General features: G+C 48.0%; 3 protein-coding genes across 20 annotated transcripts in view; 1 reads left to right on the top strand and 2 right to left on the bottom strand.

Annotated features, from left to right (window-relative positions):
* The window catches only part of LOC126571304 (uncharacterized), a 30,792-nt gene extending 18,578 nt beyond the window's left edge, over positions 1–12,214 (bottom strand). For 4 of the 18 annotated variants that reach the window (XR_007607879.1, XR_007607880.1, XM_050229672.1 and 1 more), the window contains exons 1-4: positions 11,953–12,214; positions 1,194–1,736; positions 769–968; positions 1–8 (exon numbers count right to left, since the gene is read on the bottom strand). The exon at positions 1–8 is cut by the window's left edge and continues 2,329 nt beyond it. Coding sequence is in view for 15 of the 18 variants with exons in the window: in XM_050229672.1 (XP_050085629.1) it covers positions 1–8; positions 769–968; positions 1,194–1,348 (363 nt within the window). In the remaining 3 variants the exon portion in view is untranslated. Of the gene's footprint in view, positions 9–768; positions 969–1,193; positions 1,737–2,133; positions 2,175–3,047; positions 3,132–3,653; positions 3,783–11,606; positions 11,662–11,754; positions 11,868–11,942 lie in introns of those variants that run through there. The other 14 variants (XR_007607881.1, XM_050229687.1, XM_050229674.1 and 11 more) reach the window with 13 other exon arrangements.
* A 371-nt stretch (positions 12,215–12,585) lies between these two features.
* Positions 12,586–14,200, bottom strand: LOC126580958 (RNA-binding protein 34-like). Its single transcript, XM_050244317.1, has 3 exons — positions 13,572–14,200; positions 13,170–13,502; positions 12,586–13,091 (listed from the first exon to the last, which is right to left on the bottom strand). Exons 1-3 carry the CDS (start codon positions 14,119–14,121, stop codon positions 12,640–12,642), a joined length of 1,335 nt encoding a protein of 444 aa, XP_050100274.1. The 5' UTR covers positions 14,122–14,200; the 3' UTR covers positions 12,586–12,639.
* A 168-nt stretch (positions 14,201–14,368) lies between these two features.
* LOC126569026 (uncharacterized) overlaps positions 14,369–15,000 on the top strand; it is a 1,876-nt gene continuing 1,244 nt past the window's right edge. The window contains exons 1-2 of the mRNA XM_050225809.1: positions 14,369–14,874; positions 14,936–15,000. The exon at positions 14,936–15,000 is cut by the window's right edge and continues 229 nt beyond it. Of these exons, the coding sequence (XP_050081766.1) occupies positions 14,628–14,874; positions 14,936–15,000 (312 nt within the window). The 5' untranslated portion in view covers positions 14,369–14,627. The remainder of the gene's footprint in view (positions 14,875–14,935) is intronic.

The raw sequence follows: 15,000 nt of genomic DNA, 5'->3' as shown, positions 1-15,000 counted from the left end.
TTCAAATACTGAAAGAAGTGGAAAGGGGTTGAAATAAAACCTTCCTAATTGAGCCTAACCATCCTTGTTGATCTTTTTGTTTATAGAAATAAGATTCAACTTGTTCATCTAAATACTAGCACATTTACAGCTTCGTGGTATGCTTGCTATTAATTTTAGCTCTAACTTTAGTTAACTTCAGTTCTTCCCAATGAGAGTTTGCATGACGAACGCCAATATTGGACCGTTTTGAAATGAGCACCGATACTGATCGAGAACATTGTTGTATCGGTAAATTGGAAGAAAACCAATATCCATTCCCCATCGCATGTGGCACTCGGATTGCGAAACGTGACGCTGTCAGCGAAAAGGCAACAACACGATCTACGAGTAGCTTTCACGCTATCCGTCCTCTGCATCTTGTTGACTTTGTTAACCAGCATCATGATAAGAAATAGAGTACAGGGGAGAGAGTGCCAGAGAGACTGTCGCACGGACTCGGAATAAATTGAGAGGATAAAATATTCCACATCCACTACATTATTAAACTTTCGCGCCCACCCGGTGGGTGGTGGTGCTGAGTGCAAGATTATCATTTAATCATTGATGCGCTATCTGGGCTACAACCTACTACTACTACTACTACTCCCACTACAGGAAGGTCGCGTTAAAGAATGTCGGCCGTTCCAGCCAACCGGAACGACAGAAAACTAATTACATTTCTCTACCGTTTCGCTCAAGGTCAGCGGGCAGACCGACCGGACCCCCCCCGATACGGCGTGTACGTACCTTCGTAAATGTGTATTATGTTGGGATGCTGGACGGAGCTCATAATCTGCACCTCGCGCCGTATCCGAATGAGATCTGCTTCCGTTTCTATTTTACTCTTCTTGATCGTTTTGATGGCCACCTCCTGGCCAGTTTCCTTGTTGATACCGAGCTGCACCTTGCCGTACGTACCCTGGCCAAGCTTTTTGATTATATCGAATCTGTGCGCGAGCGAGTACGGTCCAGTCCGTGTACGACAACGGTGGTAGAATAGAAATGAGAACAAATGGTAGCAAAAATTGAATTAAAAGTCGAATACACCGTGCCAAAAACCACCACTCTAGTTGCAGGAAGGGAGGGAGAGATTCGCTCGAAGGGCAATTATCCTAGTTTCTGGTGGACCCCAGATTAGGCCGAATTTCGGTGATCGAAAGGGAGAGCCTTACCTCTGGCGAAGCTTTTTCCTATGATTGTTCATCTTCACCGCACCGGTGTTCTCGATGCCGCTCATAATGTTCTCTATCGTTGCCTTCTGGGGTGGATACTGTTGGGGCGAGGGTGGCATCGCCTCCCCACCTTCTACCTGTTCCCCTATCACCATTGTGTGTAGCTGTGGTGTTCGTTTCGTTGCTTTCGGGCAAACAATTATCTCCGCCAGGGGTGGGGGAGACGGTTCCCAGGGATGGAGCCAGTGGGTGTGGTTGCGCTCGAAGGATTTTCGGGAGAGGTCTGCGTTGGATCAACTTAGATTAAAAGCTTCACTTTCGCCCTAGTTTCCAGCCGGGTTGCGTCGGTGGTGTGGAAAACTGGAAAATTTGCTACGGTTTTCATAAATTACTGGCTTCACTACTACTGGAACACAACCAACAACAAACACGGTTCCACCACCAGGACGACGATGGACGTTCGTTCACTTTACACTTTCTGAGTTAGCTTCTGTCAACAACACCAACCACTATTCGAGAACCGCACAGCTTAGTAGATGAAATCTGCAAGTAAAAGCAATCAATACATTGAACGGCAGGGAAACTAAAAACCAGAGACCGTACACAGTCGGTTCCACCCAACCGGCAGGCTGGCGTTCCCGAGATAAACTTTCCGAGCGAGTAAAACAAATAATTGTTCGAAGTTGACTTTAACATCCAGCACGGTCTACACAATCCGAGCACTTTCTTATTCCGCTACGGTCGGCTGCTTTACAGATGGTTGTGGAGCTCAGTCGTTGTTTAATCGTTCTCAGTGCTGTTCGTTTAAATTAATGATTTTGGCTTCAGGATTACATCATTCCGTACAAGAACACGCACTCAACCACCGTTGGTTTTGTTTGCAAAGTGAACTAGGATCCGTTCTACTATCCGGCTGTTGCTCGATCACTTGGATCATCACCTTCGTGACCACTGGGGCACCGCACTGCGACATCGGACCACTTTTCATTTCCATTCTTCTCCCATCTCCTTCCATCGAGTGAAGATCAATCTAGTAAACGGTTGCCACGGTTTGCTGCATAAAACTCCATCGAACGCTACTTCATCGTACATCACATTAAAAAAAAACCCGCGCACACAAATTCAAACGAAATCGTGCTCTGACCGATCGATCAAATATTCAGTCGAAATGGCCATAATATTGGATGCCTTTTTTCTTTTTTTTTCGTGAATCTGCTTTATGACCATCATTTCCTTTTTCATGGCCGTCGCCGGTTACCACCACCGAACCCTTAGTTTTCGCTCTTGTCTCCAAACTGTTCACCGAAGAGCCACGATCATAAGCCGCGCGGCCGGCCCGTCCGACCAGGATGAATGCTGGCTGGCTGCAGTGCTGGTGAACTCCCGTTTTCCTTCGAACGTGCTGCGACAGACCACGGCCAGTGTGCGGGCCTGGCCTGATGACGGCCGCGGCCAATCTTCTCTCAGTTTCTGCGTTCGTGTGCCTGCGTTCGTCTACCAAACGGTGTTACTAAGTACGGTATAAATAGATTGGTTTTCATCGTTTTCATCGGGCAGACTCGCGGACGTTTTCTTGAGCCGCGCTCAGTGCGCAAGGGTGGCCCCACCAAAGATGATCGATCCGAACACAGGAGAGCGGGACAGATAGAGCGCCACAGGAACGGTGAGAGCGATGGTTAAGCATCCGTCGAGGGTCGTGGCCGACGGTACACGCAGGCACTTCGAATGCGGAAGGAGGAGGGAGGAGGTGGCCCCGTGGCACCACGGTACCACTTCTTCTCCACATGTCTCGTCACACGTCGCCGTCCGTGGCGGTTTTGTCGTCGATTTTCCTTTACGCACGCACACACGCACCCACTAACGGCTGCTGCACACATACACTCCGAGGAAAACTCGCACAAACCACCGAAAATGAATTCCATTCGGAAATGTCGAACTGTACGGGATTTACTGGACGCGATGCCTACGCGATCAATTATGGGGACACTATTGGTTGGTCATTTGTTTCTTAGTGGTTCATAGTGAAAGAAAATCTTTCAACAAAAACAATACAAAAAGCAAGATCGTTCTGCAACAACAACCACAACGAGGGGCAAAGGAAATCCCATCATAGCCATGTTCGGCCATTTTGTAGAAAACGGTAATGGCGCCGTTAGTGGATGATTTCGCGCAGCCGTTGCCTACACTACCATGTTCGTTCATAGCCAACCATTCGTTACGATCCTATTCATCTGCACGGGATGCTGGCATGACCGTGGGCGGAAAGAAAGAAGACCACACGAGAAGTAAAAGAATTCACTTTCCAGAAGATGCGAAAAAAAAAAAACAAAAAACGGGCACCAACGAGAGGACACCTTCATTACGGACCCGTGAGGCTCATTCGTAACCTCAAACAGCCTACTAGTAATATGGTATGACCCAAAAAGATTGCATTAATTCGGCACGAAAGGAGCTACCCACAAGAAAGCCTGCACAAACACACTCACGCACATACACACGGACGGACGGACGGCCGGTCGTGATCACATCGCACCCGCTCGAAGCGATGATCAACTAGAGTTTGCGACCATAGTGCGACCAGCTTTCGACATACGGCGGATGTGTGCACGCGAGAGAAAATACCAAGAGTTTTCCTGCTCCGCTGGCTAGTGCAACGTCGATGGAGGAGCGTGAGATTTTTGGGTGAGATTTTCATCGAAAACCACCCGAGAGCGGCACATACGGACAGCAGACACGACAGACACAGTCACGCATTTGACTAGGGACGTGGATACCGATGGTGTGCGCAGATATCACAGAGAGAGAGAAGGTGTGAGAGAGATTCTGTTCGTCACCTCTCTAGTAGTGGCTTACGTTTAAGCGCCCTCTAAAAAAAACGACCCACCAGAATGGGAGTGTTATTGATAGCGGTACAGAAGCGGAAAGGGGACGAGGCGAACGAAACGGTGAGTGCGTGAAGGCACAATAAGGACATATTTTAAGAGTTGAAGCAAGTGCGCCACGCACACGCAGAACGGAGAGAAACGATGATCACACGATCACATACTACCGGCCCGCACTTGGATGGTGCGTGGGAGGAGAATATCGAACGTTTTCTTACGAGTGAAGAAAATCAGCTGCTTCTGTCAGTGAGCAGATGGTATGGGAGAACAGATTCCACATCGGTCTCAGTTGTATGGTAGGGCTTTGGAAATGGGTTTTTAATTTATTCTCGTTTCCTCTTCAGCTGTGGACGACAGAATTCGGTTTCTCTTTACAACCTATCTATTTAGTAATGGGGAATAATAATCGTATTAAATTTTTGTCCCAATTGTTATGTTCGCCATTTCTGCGAGTGTTGCAGAATCGTTTGAAAAAAAATTAAAAAATGTGCCAATACCATGCGCCTCCATTTGCGAATAATGTGGCCTGGTGCCCTCGCTGAGTGGTTGTGATGTCGCTTCGCTAGGATTGAACCTTGAGCAGTGGTTTGGATTTGAAATGCTTTCCATTTTTTCGCCTCAGCAACATTCTAGCTACTCTTTACTTTTTATTCTTTACAAGCGAATAAAATTCGAACTTGATCGATGTTGTTCACACGCAGTACCAAGACCACGAATTCTCCAGTTGACACTAACGCCACAAAAGAACAGGGATTCGTTAATTGGTCACGATCACGATTTATAGAATTTTGTTTTGATTGCCACCACCACCAGAGCAAAGCTGAGCCCCCAACCCTGCCTATCTGGCATCCAGATAACGGGTTCACGTTGCATAACGGCTTAAATCCGGGAAAGCTGTACACTGGGACACCGTGTACCGGTTTGCTGCACGCCATTTCACTCGGTTGGTGCTGCTGTTTCCTCTCGCTTTCAATTCAACAAGAGGCTACGCGGGATTGGTCTCGATATCGAACGATCGAAACACCAGCAGACACCGGTAGCCTCTGGCACCGAGCCCAATGTCGATGTCATTAGTGACGCGTAACATATCACATGAGGGCAAACTCTGTACGCGCCACAAACAACACGCTTTACACGCTTCACGATCCCCGCTAATAGTCGATGGCATACCGACGCATTCTATCTTTTTTAACCCTTTGGCTAGGATGTATGTGGTGTTGGGAAAACGCAGCGATGAGATGAAATTACCGTCCCCCACAAGCTACAGACAGAGAGGGTCCCCAGAAGGGTGTGGACCTGAGATGAAGCTGTTGGATCAGTTTACTTGTTGTGTTTCGATTGATTTGTTGGGAAAAAGTATGGCAACAAAATCAACATAAAGTAAACTGGAATGGAGCACAGTAGAGCGTTGTAGCTTATGCCAATGAAATACCAACGACAACGTAACTAACATTTGATTAACTATTAGCATTGCCAATGCATTTACAATGCATTTGTGTGAAGGTACTGATTTATTCAATATTAAAATTGAGGATAGAATCAAGTTAATGTTTCACACATGATAATGGCGCGATTCATATCAACTTCTTACTCCTCCGTCGTCTCTTATCTGTTTCCTTGTTGCAAAGACAACAAACTTCCGCTCCAAGAAAGCAGATGGCGCACGACGACGGTCTAATATCGGTTATTGTGCTCCCAGATGCGTTCTAATTGCGTAATAAATTCACTGTAAACAAGCTCCGCAAATCGGATTACCGGTAACCTTTACCGCAGAGATGAGGAGCCTCGCAAACGTTTAATTATTTAGCCACGATCATGCCTTCCTGATGATGACGGCTTCAGGCTGTACGTAATTAGCAATCCTTGGCCTGGGCGGGCCAGGACTGAGACAAACACGTGTCTGGTGGACGGCGTGCTTCTCGTCGTCGTCGTCGTCTTCGTCGTCACCGTCGTCGTCTTCATCGTTCGGTTCGCGGGCGGTGATGCTGATGATTCCAGAAAGTGAAAATTTTGGCCAAGGCCATACTGCCCCCGCAAAAGAATAGACAAATAAATATCACGCGCAACAGACGGCGAGTGTTTCGGCGTTAAACAGCGTCCACGAGCGCCAGCTAATGCATGCTATAAGGGGCTTACGGGATGTCGTGTTGTGTGACGTCCTACGCAAAGTACGAGTACGTTGGAGATGAATCTGGGAATAAAACGACCATACGCGAGAGTAATTGTTACAGTTTCTTTAGTTCCGTGGTTGCTGGACAGACATATGTTGAGGAGTCATTGGCGATTATGACATAAGATTTAACAGCATTTAAAATTCCACTTCGAATCTTCCCAGCGAATGGCAAAGTATCTCCTCCTTCTCCTTGTTGATATTAATGCTCTCTACACGCTTCTCCATGCGCCTTTGCCAGTGCTGTACCAATCAAACTGACATCGAAGAACCGGTGGCCTTGGGCGAAATATTTCGTACCGCAGTGCATGACGGCGATCCGGCATGTAGCCGGGATTATCTTTTAAAAATCCAATAGAAAACACTCCCGCTCCTCCGGCTGGTAGATTATAAGCCAATAGCACTGGCACACCCGGCGGTGCAAGCTACCGTCGGCCGCCATGACGCTGTCAACAGCGTAGAGAGCTCCAAGATCGACCGACTAGATGAGTTTGGCAGAATTTCATCAGCAAATAAAACCGCCCGTTCCCGCCGGAAGCGTTCAGTCGGGTAAGCAGATCCCCAACCCCACCCGTTGCGAAGGAAAAGTAAAGAGATACGTATTAATAGAAAAGCGAAAAGCGAGGGAGTAAACGAGAACGGGAACGAGATGGATAGGTGGGAGCGGTAAGGGAACTGATTTCAAATATTTGCGACAGCTTTCGCATTACAGTTGGCTGTCATTGGGTTTAAGTATTAACTTCATCTAGTAACGCGTCGAAATGGCTTGATGCTGGTAGTTTCCAGCTTATAAATACCACTAATAACAGCCATAATCCCTGGTGGCAGAGAGGATTGCTGCGTGCATTTGCTTTGCACATCGCTTGCGTGTTTTTATGAGAAAGATATCGTTCTGGAATTTGAATTTAGTATTTATGAGCTGCGAGTTTGTTGATTGCAGTGCAAATTAGATAGTTGCTCAAATAATTTCTGATTTATGTACAGTTCAGGATTGATGTTTCTTGAACAGTCTGTTTGTCTAAACAGCTCATAGATTGAAAAACTACGAGGTACGATCATAGCTTTAAGCGTGGTACATTATTTCAAGTTAATTAAAGTATTAAATCCATATCGGCGATCAGATCCTAAATGTTCTTTCTCTTTGGATAGATTCTCTCACCTAAAACACTCCCAATGAATGAATTTCGGGAATAAATACTTGTTTTCAGAGACATGAAATGAAATTCTTAATTATATTGATCTTACCGCTACCGTGCTTGCTCTCGCAAGACTCGCAATGGCTGAGCTTAGAGCTCTTCGTTCGCTTGTCGATCTGATAAGACTTGCCCCGGAATGCCGGGCCGAAAAACGCAACGAAACGAAAACCATTCCGGCATCCATTCAGGCGAGGAAAATTATTTTCGATGAATTGAAGGGAATCGGTACGGAAACGGAACCACCGACAGCCACACAAAGGTGTTGCGATGGTAGGTTGGAGGAATGCGCCGGGTTTTGAAGGAGGAAAAGCTATGCTATGTAAAAGATCGATGCCACCCCTTTTTGCCGCTTTTAGTTCCCGTTGCAGGGGGCTGGGGGAAAGAGCTTTTACGATAAGGCACGAAAACGAGTAAGGCACACGAGAGAGAGAGAGGTAGATAAGTAAAGCGCACGAACCGAGCGGGGTGGACCCGGTTTCGACTGCAAGAAATTGACTGCGCCGGCACATAATGAACAAACTCTCATCCATCTCCCGACCCCAGTGAATCCACCAACCGGAAAAGGGCGGATTGCAGACTCCTTCACCTACAAACGGGGGGGTCTCTTTTGAAGGAAACGAGGCCGCGATAAGAGGTTGAGAGTGAATTGCATTCACTGCTCCGCCATCGGCTGCACTGGACTGAGGACAGGTTTTGGCACCTTATCAGCAAGCCTCGGTTCGATAATTAGCGCGATAATGGTGCCCCCATTACTGTGTGATGCCCGATCTGTCCGATTCTTAATTAATTAAGTCAAAATGGTCCAACTTTGCAGTTGATTGACACAAGTTTTTGCACCTTACTCCCGTCGTCGCAATGGAACAACAAATCTAGTAAGCAGGAGTGTCCGCTTGTCACATCGGAAATGTCCTACACGGTTGACGGTTTCCGGTGGCTTTCGTGCACCATAACCACAGACAAATGAAGGCAAACCGACGTAATTCAACGAAAGCACCCGGAGACTATCCGCCAGCCCTCCGATAGAGAGCAAAGAGTCACAGCTTCCCTATGCCTGTATCGAACGATGCATCGTCCCATACGACAAAGCAATTATTCAAATCAAAACACAATTACCATTGGCCTCTAAAAAAGCGTCTCTCTAAACTCGACTTCCTCGTCTCTCGACTCGACGACTCGAGAAGATGACACTGGGGGGCAAGTTTACGACCGAACTTGGTCCGGGCATCGTGTCGCCAACCGCCACTATACGACGTCTCCAATCTTGCGCCAAAGCACTTGCCATCGCCTCCTCGCTCTCTGTCTCTCTCTCTCTCTCTCGGACGATACCGAGGACGTAAAGGCGCACTCAATTAGGAGTTCGTTAAGGGCGCTCCAAGGGTACACAAGGATGCTTCTGTGCACTCACTGCTGCCGTTTCCACGGCCAGACCAGGACGAAGTTATTGAACGTTCAGAGCGGTCAGACGGAATCCTTCGCTGTCCTCTTTATGCTTTACTGCGTGTTTTGTGGCATGTTTTGCAGATTTTAACTGCTGTTATTTATTATTTAATGGGCAGTAGTTTAGGATTGGGGAAAGGGTACCAGTAAACTAAAGTGCCTCATCGAGCTTATGCAATCAATAGTTCTGGTATAGTTTTAGGGCCGAAACACTCGACAACTCGACTCGAAGACGGCCACCCCTGTTAAGCCCCTTGACAACCGACATGGCATAGGTGGCTTGGCGACGGGAAAAGAAACCAAGCAGTCTTCGGAAGCCAGTTGCAACTCGGTGGCATACGAACTTGGAGAGGAAGGATGGTGTTGATGGTAAGTTCCATGAAATTGCAGTGTTTTCATCATTCTGCAACGTGCTTCCTTGGTAAGATCACTACTGAATACAACGTTACATCAAACAAAGTTCGGAGTGGCATTGGTAAACTCGGCTACAGCTATGGGAACGTCCCGGGGAGCCGATCGCAACGAAAGCTAACGATACAATTATGGTCAAAAACACGCCGATGTAGCACGTGAGCCAACTTAACCAGTGCATGGCGCACAAAACAGACGGCCGTTGAGCGGTCTGTCCTGTCGGGAAAGAAACATCTCCACCGTTCTCGATGGTGCGCCCAGGACGTCTAATCTGAGGAAACGATTCTACTCAAGAAAGTTATACTCAAGAATATACACATAGCTACAGACTAGAGTAGTAAGTAAATGTTGCAAGAAAACCAAATAAGTCAATAATCTCATTTCCAGGTGCTAAGACGCGTCCAAATCCGGTGTGCATCACGCACATCCGCTATCAGACATCCATATCTCGTGGGCACGCCACAACAATCGGTAAGGTCGTCGGTATGGTTGGTGACTTGAACCGCGCCAACATCGCTTATTAGCCACTCCCAACGGCTGCCCAATGGTTCCGTTTGCTATCGTATGACGAACACAGCAGACGCAGCAGAGGCCGGGCCCTCTGATAAACTGATAAATGGAATCGACAATAGAAACACGAAACCGATGAAGAAACTTTTGGACATTCTGATTGCGTTAATTAATTACGAATCCGTCCGGCCGTGTGACCTAGAATCGCATCGGCATAAAAGAAACACGAAGCTAGAAAATTGCTTCACATTCTGCCAAGGATTCTGCAAATGGCCACACAAAACACCGTTTGACCATTTGTTTGAGTGGGTCCACACTCTTCTCCAGTTACTTACTCGTCTAGAAACGATCACATGAATGGCAAATCGAACTTTGCGGAGTAGAAAATCACACAAATCGGAGACATACTTCCACTGCTGTTATCACAGAGTACCGTTCCTTCACAGGATAATGTTTGCAACCGAGCTTCCTGGTTCCAGTAACAGGCACTTACTGCTATTCCACCGGCAACTTCGTAAGAACGTTACATGTTGTATCCTTCACTATCACCGTTTCGCACACTCGTCTGTCTTACTTGAGTTTCGGTGTCTTCAGAAGAGTAGTCGTCTTTCCCGATTTTCGCACTTCACATTCTCTCGAGCAAAGGACACATGTAGTGTGTGAGAAGGAAAGTGGCAACGGAGCGGAAAGCGACAGCCACAGCAGGGACTAAGTGCAGAGGGTAGGGTACTTTCAGGGTAGGACCAGTTTTCCACTCTCTTCGTTCCATTTTCCCGGTGATGGGTTTTCTCCTGCTGCTCCACACTCGTTGGCAAACTCAACATGGGCACGCGCCCATGCTCATCGTCGTGCTGCACCGCTCTCACGCGAGTGCATCTTCTGTATCCTCGATTATCCAATAGACGACCGACCCCTCTTCTGTTCGCCGTGCTGGCTGCTTTTCCGGGGTCGGAAAGTCGGAGTTTTACGGAGCATCACTCGGGAAACCGAATGAAGAGTAATCCAGGCATCACCGGTCTTCTGAATGAGCTGTTCTTGCATGCCTCCCCTAACATTCCTACACACCCTCGCACCACGTCCACAGCACTGATCCTAATTTTCCGGCTTTTCATTACCCTATGGCACACACACGCGTATAATCAATCACATCAACAGCTCGTGGTCCGGGGGCTGCGTATGCACGGGATGTCGTTTCCTCGTTTTTCGTGACACACCACACGGAAAACGGGACCGACCAGCTCGTTGGTCGGTTTCCGTGAAAAAGTAAAAACTCAACGCAACGTTCTGCCCTGCCGGCAGCAGCAGCAGCAGCAGACCCGGAGGAGAAAAAACATTTCCAAAAATAAACGTTTAAAGCGAAGCGAAGGAGATGGCTTTTCCCGAATTCCCTGCAAGTGCTGCTGCTGCTGCTGCGCCGCCGTGCGCCACCGTGGGTTGATGTAGGTGACCCAGGTTTTCCTTGCTTTTTGTTGTTGTCACCACGTTTAGTTGTTGTTGTTGTTGTTGCAACCTTTCTCCCTCTCTCACTCTCTCACTCTTTCTGGTGGTTGCTCTGTCTCTTTCTCTGGCGCTCTCTTTCCTCTCTGTCTCTCCGTCGTCTACCAACAGGAGAGAGAGGGATGGAAACGGACGGAGAGTGTGAGAGGGCGAGAAAGGGTTCTTAAAGTTATGCCGGAGACGATTTTCCAGCGCCGGCAGGGACACTCCTTCTGACACGCTTTTCACTGGTTTTCACAGCTACTGACACTCCCTTTCCCACCCACACCATTCACGCCACCGGGATAGTACATATCCGGGACATGTGGACCTGGTCTAGTAAAAAAAACCGGGGCCGTTGCCAGGCCGACCGAACAGGACTAGCTGGCTGGCTGGCTGGCTGCGGGTGTGAATTGAATAATTTATGTAATTTGGCAGCCTCAAAGCCGGCCACTCCTTGGCCGCAGCGAACAAACAACCTCCAGCATCAACGACTTATCTCCCTCGCTCTATGCACTTCACACTCATCATACGTCACGGACACGGCCGCTCATCTTCTTCTGGCGGGGTGGCGGTGATTCACCTTCCACAGCACCACGGTTGATGATTCACTTCTTTCCCGGACCGGAAGACGATCTCCGTGCTGGAGGACAAACAGGATAATCACGTTTTTTTACCGCACGAATTCCTGGTTCACGCACAATGCAAAGGCTGGCAGCTGGTACGGCTCGACGATCCTAGGCCAAATCGTCCGGACAACTCACGTTCTGCACAGTTGCGGCTGCTGCATATCGTCACCATTTGGCCTTCTTCCCGAGCGCCAGACACGATCGGGGAGTGGGTGGATCGAGTGCGTGTGGGTTGAACGCGCGCGTAGGCTTTTTTTTTTATTTTTAGCCCTCCAATTCCAACCCGCGGACTATGTGATAGTACGACGGCAATTATCAATTGCCATTACAGGACGTCCACGGCCAGGGCGTCACACAATCACAACTCACGAAGCATCTTCTTTTGAGCCCTTGACGAGATTTAAATTTGCCCTTGATGAAATTACGGAGGATGCACGTAATTAATTTACGAAAATTCGAATCTTGATCCGTGGTGCCGTTCTCCCATAGTTCCGAGAAGGTGTTTTCAATAGGCATCTCGCTCTTTCCTGTAGAATGTTCATTCTCGCACCTGCTCTTACATTTCGCCGCCAATAGAAACAGCTGATCAGTTTCTCTTTCTAACCAGCTCTAGTCGTTTAGCGGAAAGGTTCGAATGGTGGGCGAATTTGAATTCGGCGAATACGGTTTTCTTATCCGGACTTGTAGTTTGATTTATTTAATAAATTGAAGAGATAACGGGTCCGTTGACCGGCGTTACTTTGCTGCTACCTTTGCCGCCGCTTTCAGTTTCTGTGCGATGATCTTGGCGTTGTTGTTCTTCTTTCCAAAGCCACCTTTCTTCTTTTTCTTCGCCCCGGCATCAGCGACCACCTTTCCGTGGAATTCATTCGTTCCTTCGTTCTTCGTGCTAGCCTGATCCTGGCCCGACGATCCTGGCTTCTTCCTCATCAATACCGATTTCGGTAATCGAACCCTTTTCACCGGATTGCCCTTCTTGTTCGTCTTGACGTTGGTACGATTCGGATCGACTTCCATGATACGCAGCGCTCGCCCGTTGAGCGGCTGCTGGTTGAGTTTGAGCGCTTTCTTAATAGATACGCCCTTCTTGAAGCAAACAAACGCCACACCTTTGTTTGCGATTTGTCGCACGTACTCGATCTCTCCGACGCCACTGAAGAAGTCGTACAGCTCGTTATCGGTTGTAGCTGTGGGAAAAGCAGAATAGAATGTATGATATCATGATGCTTAACGCGATAAACGAACGGCATCCTCGTGCCACTTACAGATACTTATGTTGCCGACGAACACCGTCGAGTTGATCGCTCCCATTTGCTTCTGCTTTTGGGGACAAACGCGAATGCGGTTCTCCTCCACGAGCTGCCCATCCATCGTACACGCTTGCTGCATTTCGCTTTTCGACGAAAAGCGAATGTAGCAGATCAACGATTTCAGCTTCTTCATATCCTTCCGGCGCGGTATCTTGCCACCTTCGTTCGTGCGGAAGCGCACCGACAAGATAGTGCCATACGGTTTGAACAACGATTTCACTTTGTTCTGGTTTATGGTAGGTGGCAGGTTTCCAATAAAAATGGCATGCTCGGGACCTTTCGGCACGGCTGCAAGGATTGTAAGCAAAAGGATGATCGTAAGAACATGAAGAATAGATAGGCGCAACAGTTAAATACCTTTAGTCTCTTCACTCTTGATGGCTACTCCAGAGGACGATTCCTCCGCGTTCTCCTCCTCGTCTTCGGTTTCACTTTCCGACGTCTCCACTTCCTCATCATCCGGAATCGCCTTGGACGCTTTCGGTTTCTTCTCCGGTTCGGACGCTTCCTGTGTCTTAACCTTTATCTTTTTCTGTTTTTTTGTAATCTGCACCTGTTCATCCGAATCGCTCTCTTCCTTGATGGCATCCTTAAGCTTGCTGCCCGCCTTTTTAGCCTTCTTTCCTTTCGTCGGTACTGCAGATTGCGTCGTTTCGGCGAGCACGAGAGTGGCCTTTTCCTCGGCCAGTGCCTTGTTTTTCTTCGGTTTATCCTTTTTCTTCACTTGCTTGGAAGCGTCGTCCAGTGCAAGGGCGGATTTTTGTTTTATCTTCTTCTGCTGCTTAACCACTACGGCCATCTCCGCATCTTCCGGTTCCTGCTTTACACCCTTTTCCTTCTTTATCTTCACGACTTGCTGAAGTTCTTCCGGTTCCTGTTTTATTTGCTTTTTGCCTTTTAGTTTCATGATTTGCTGAGGTTTTAGTTAATTCCGCGATAAGAAAGGATCGGCGATCGTTGGGAGAAGCTCAGAAAAACAACACGCGGTGGCGGCACATGTTTTTGTTGGTCCGGCTGCGAATTGTCGGAGTCCGACGTGATCCTCGAGCAGTCAGCCCACTTCGAGCAAAACAAAGCAGTATCGGGCTACTATGCGAATCGATTTTTTTGTTTTGGTTTTCTTGTCCCGATCTGAGCTCGCTCCTTGAATTGGCGATAAAAATTGGATATTTTTAGGTTTTGTGAACAATTTAAAGGCGATAACAGTGAAAACAAGTCGTTCCCTGCGTCGTCGAGTGCAGCGGCAGCGGGACAGGAAAAATAACTGCAAAGCTTAGCAGCCTCTTCAGCTATATCCTCAGGATATAGCTTTCGAAGGTCCAGGAAACTGGATTCAAGAGCCGCATCGAGGTAAACCCTCACTGAGGAAGAAGACAACCGCATACAATTGTAGAATATACAGCATAGAAAAGTATGACCACTTCCGCGATGGCCAGTGCTGGTGAACGGTCGGAAAATGCCGCAGCCAGAAAGCGACAGAACCGGCAAGCCGTACTGGCGATGCTGAAGAAAACGGACATCAAAAACAAGGCCCTGAAGCGCTTCTTCTACTTCACCTACGAGTCGCTAGAACCGGCCGCCATAAAGCAGGAAAATGTACGCAAAACCTACTACAGCAACGGTGAAATGTGTGAAGGCGATGAGAACTACCTGCGGCACAGTAAGTACATCCGGTGATGGCTAGGTACCCGCTTGTAACACCCGTTCTCTTGTCCTTGCAGTGAAGAAAAGCGTGTTCGTGAGCAATCTTCCGGGAGGGACGAAGAAATCGGAGATTTTTCAACTC

This window comes from Anopheles aquasalis, chromosome 2 (genome assembly GCF_943734665.1).
Source record: "Anopheles aquasalis chromosome 2, idAnoAquaMG_Q_19, whole genome shotgun sequence".
NCBI classification, from domain to species: domain Eukaryota; kingdom Metazoa; phylum Arthropoda; class Insecta; order Diptera; family Culicidae; genus Anopheles; species Anopheles aquasalis.
This window is presented reverse-complemented; position numbering and strand designations above follow the sequence as displayed.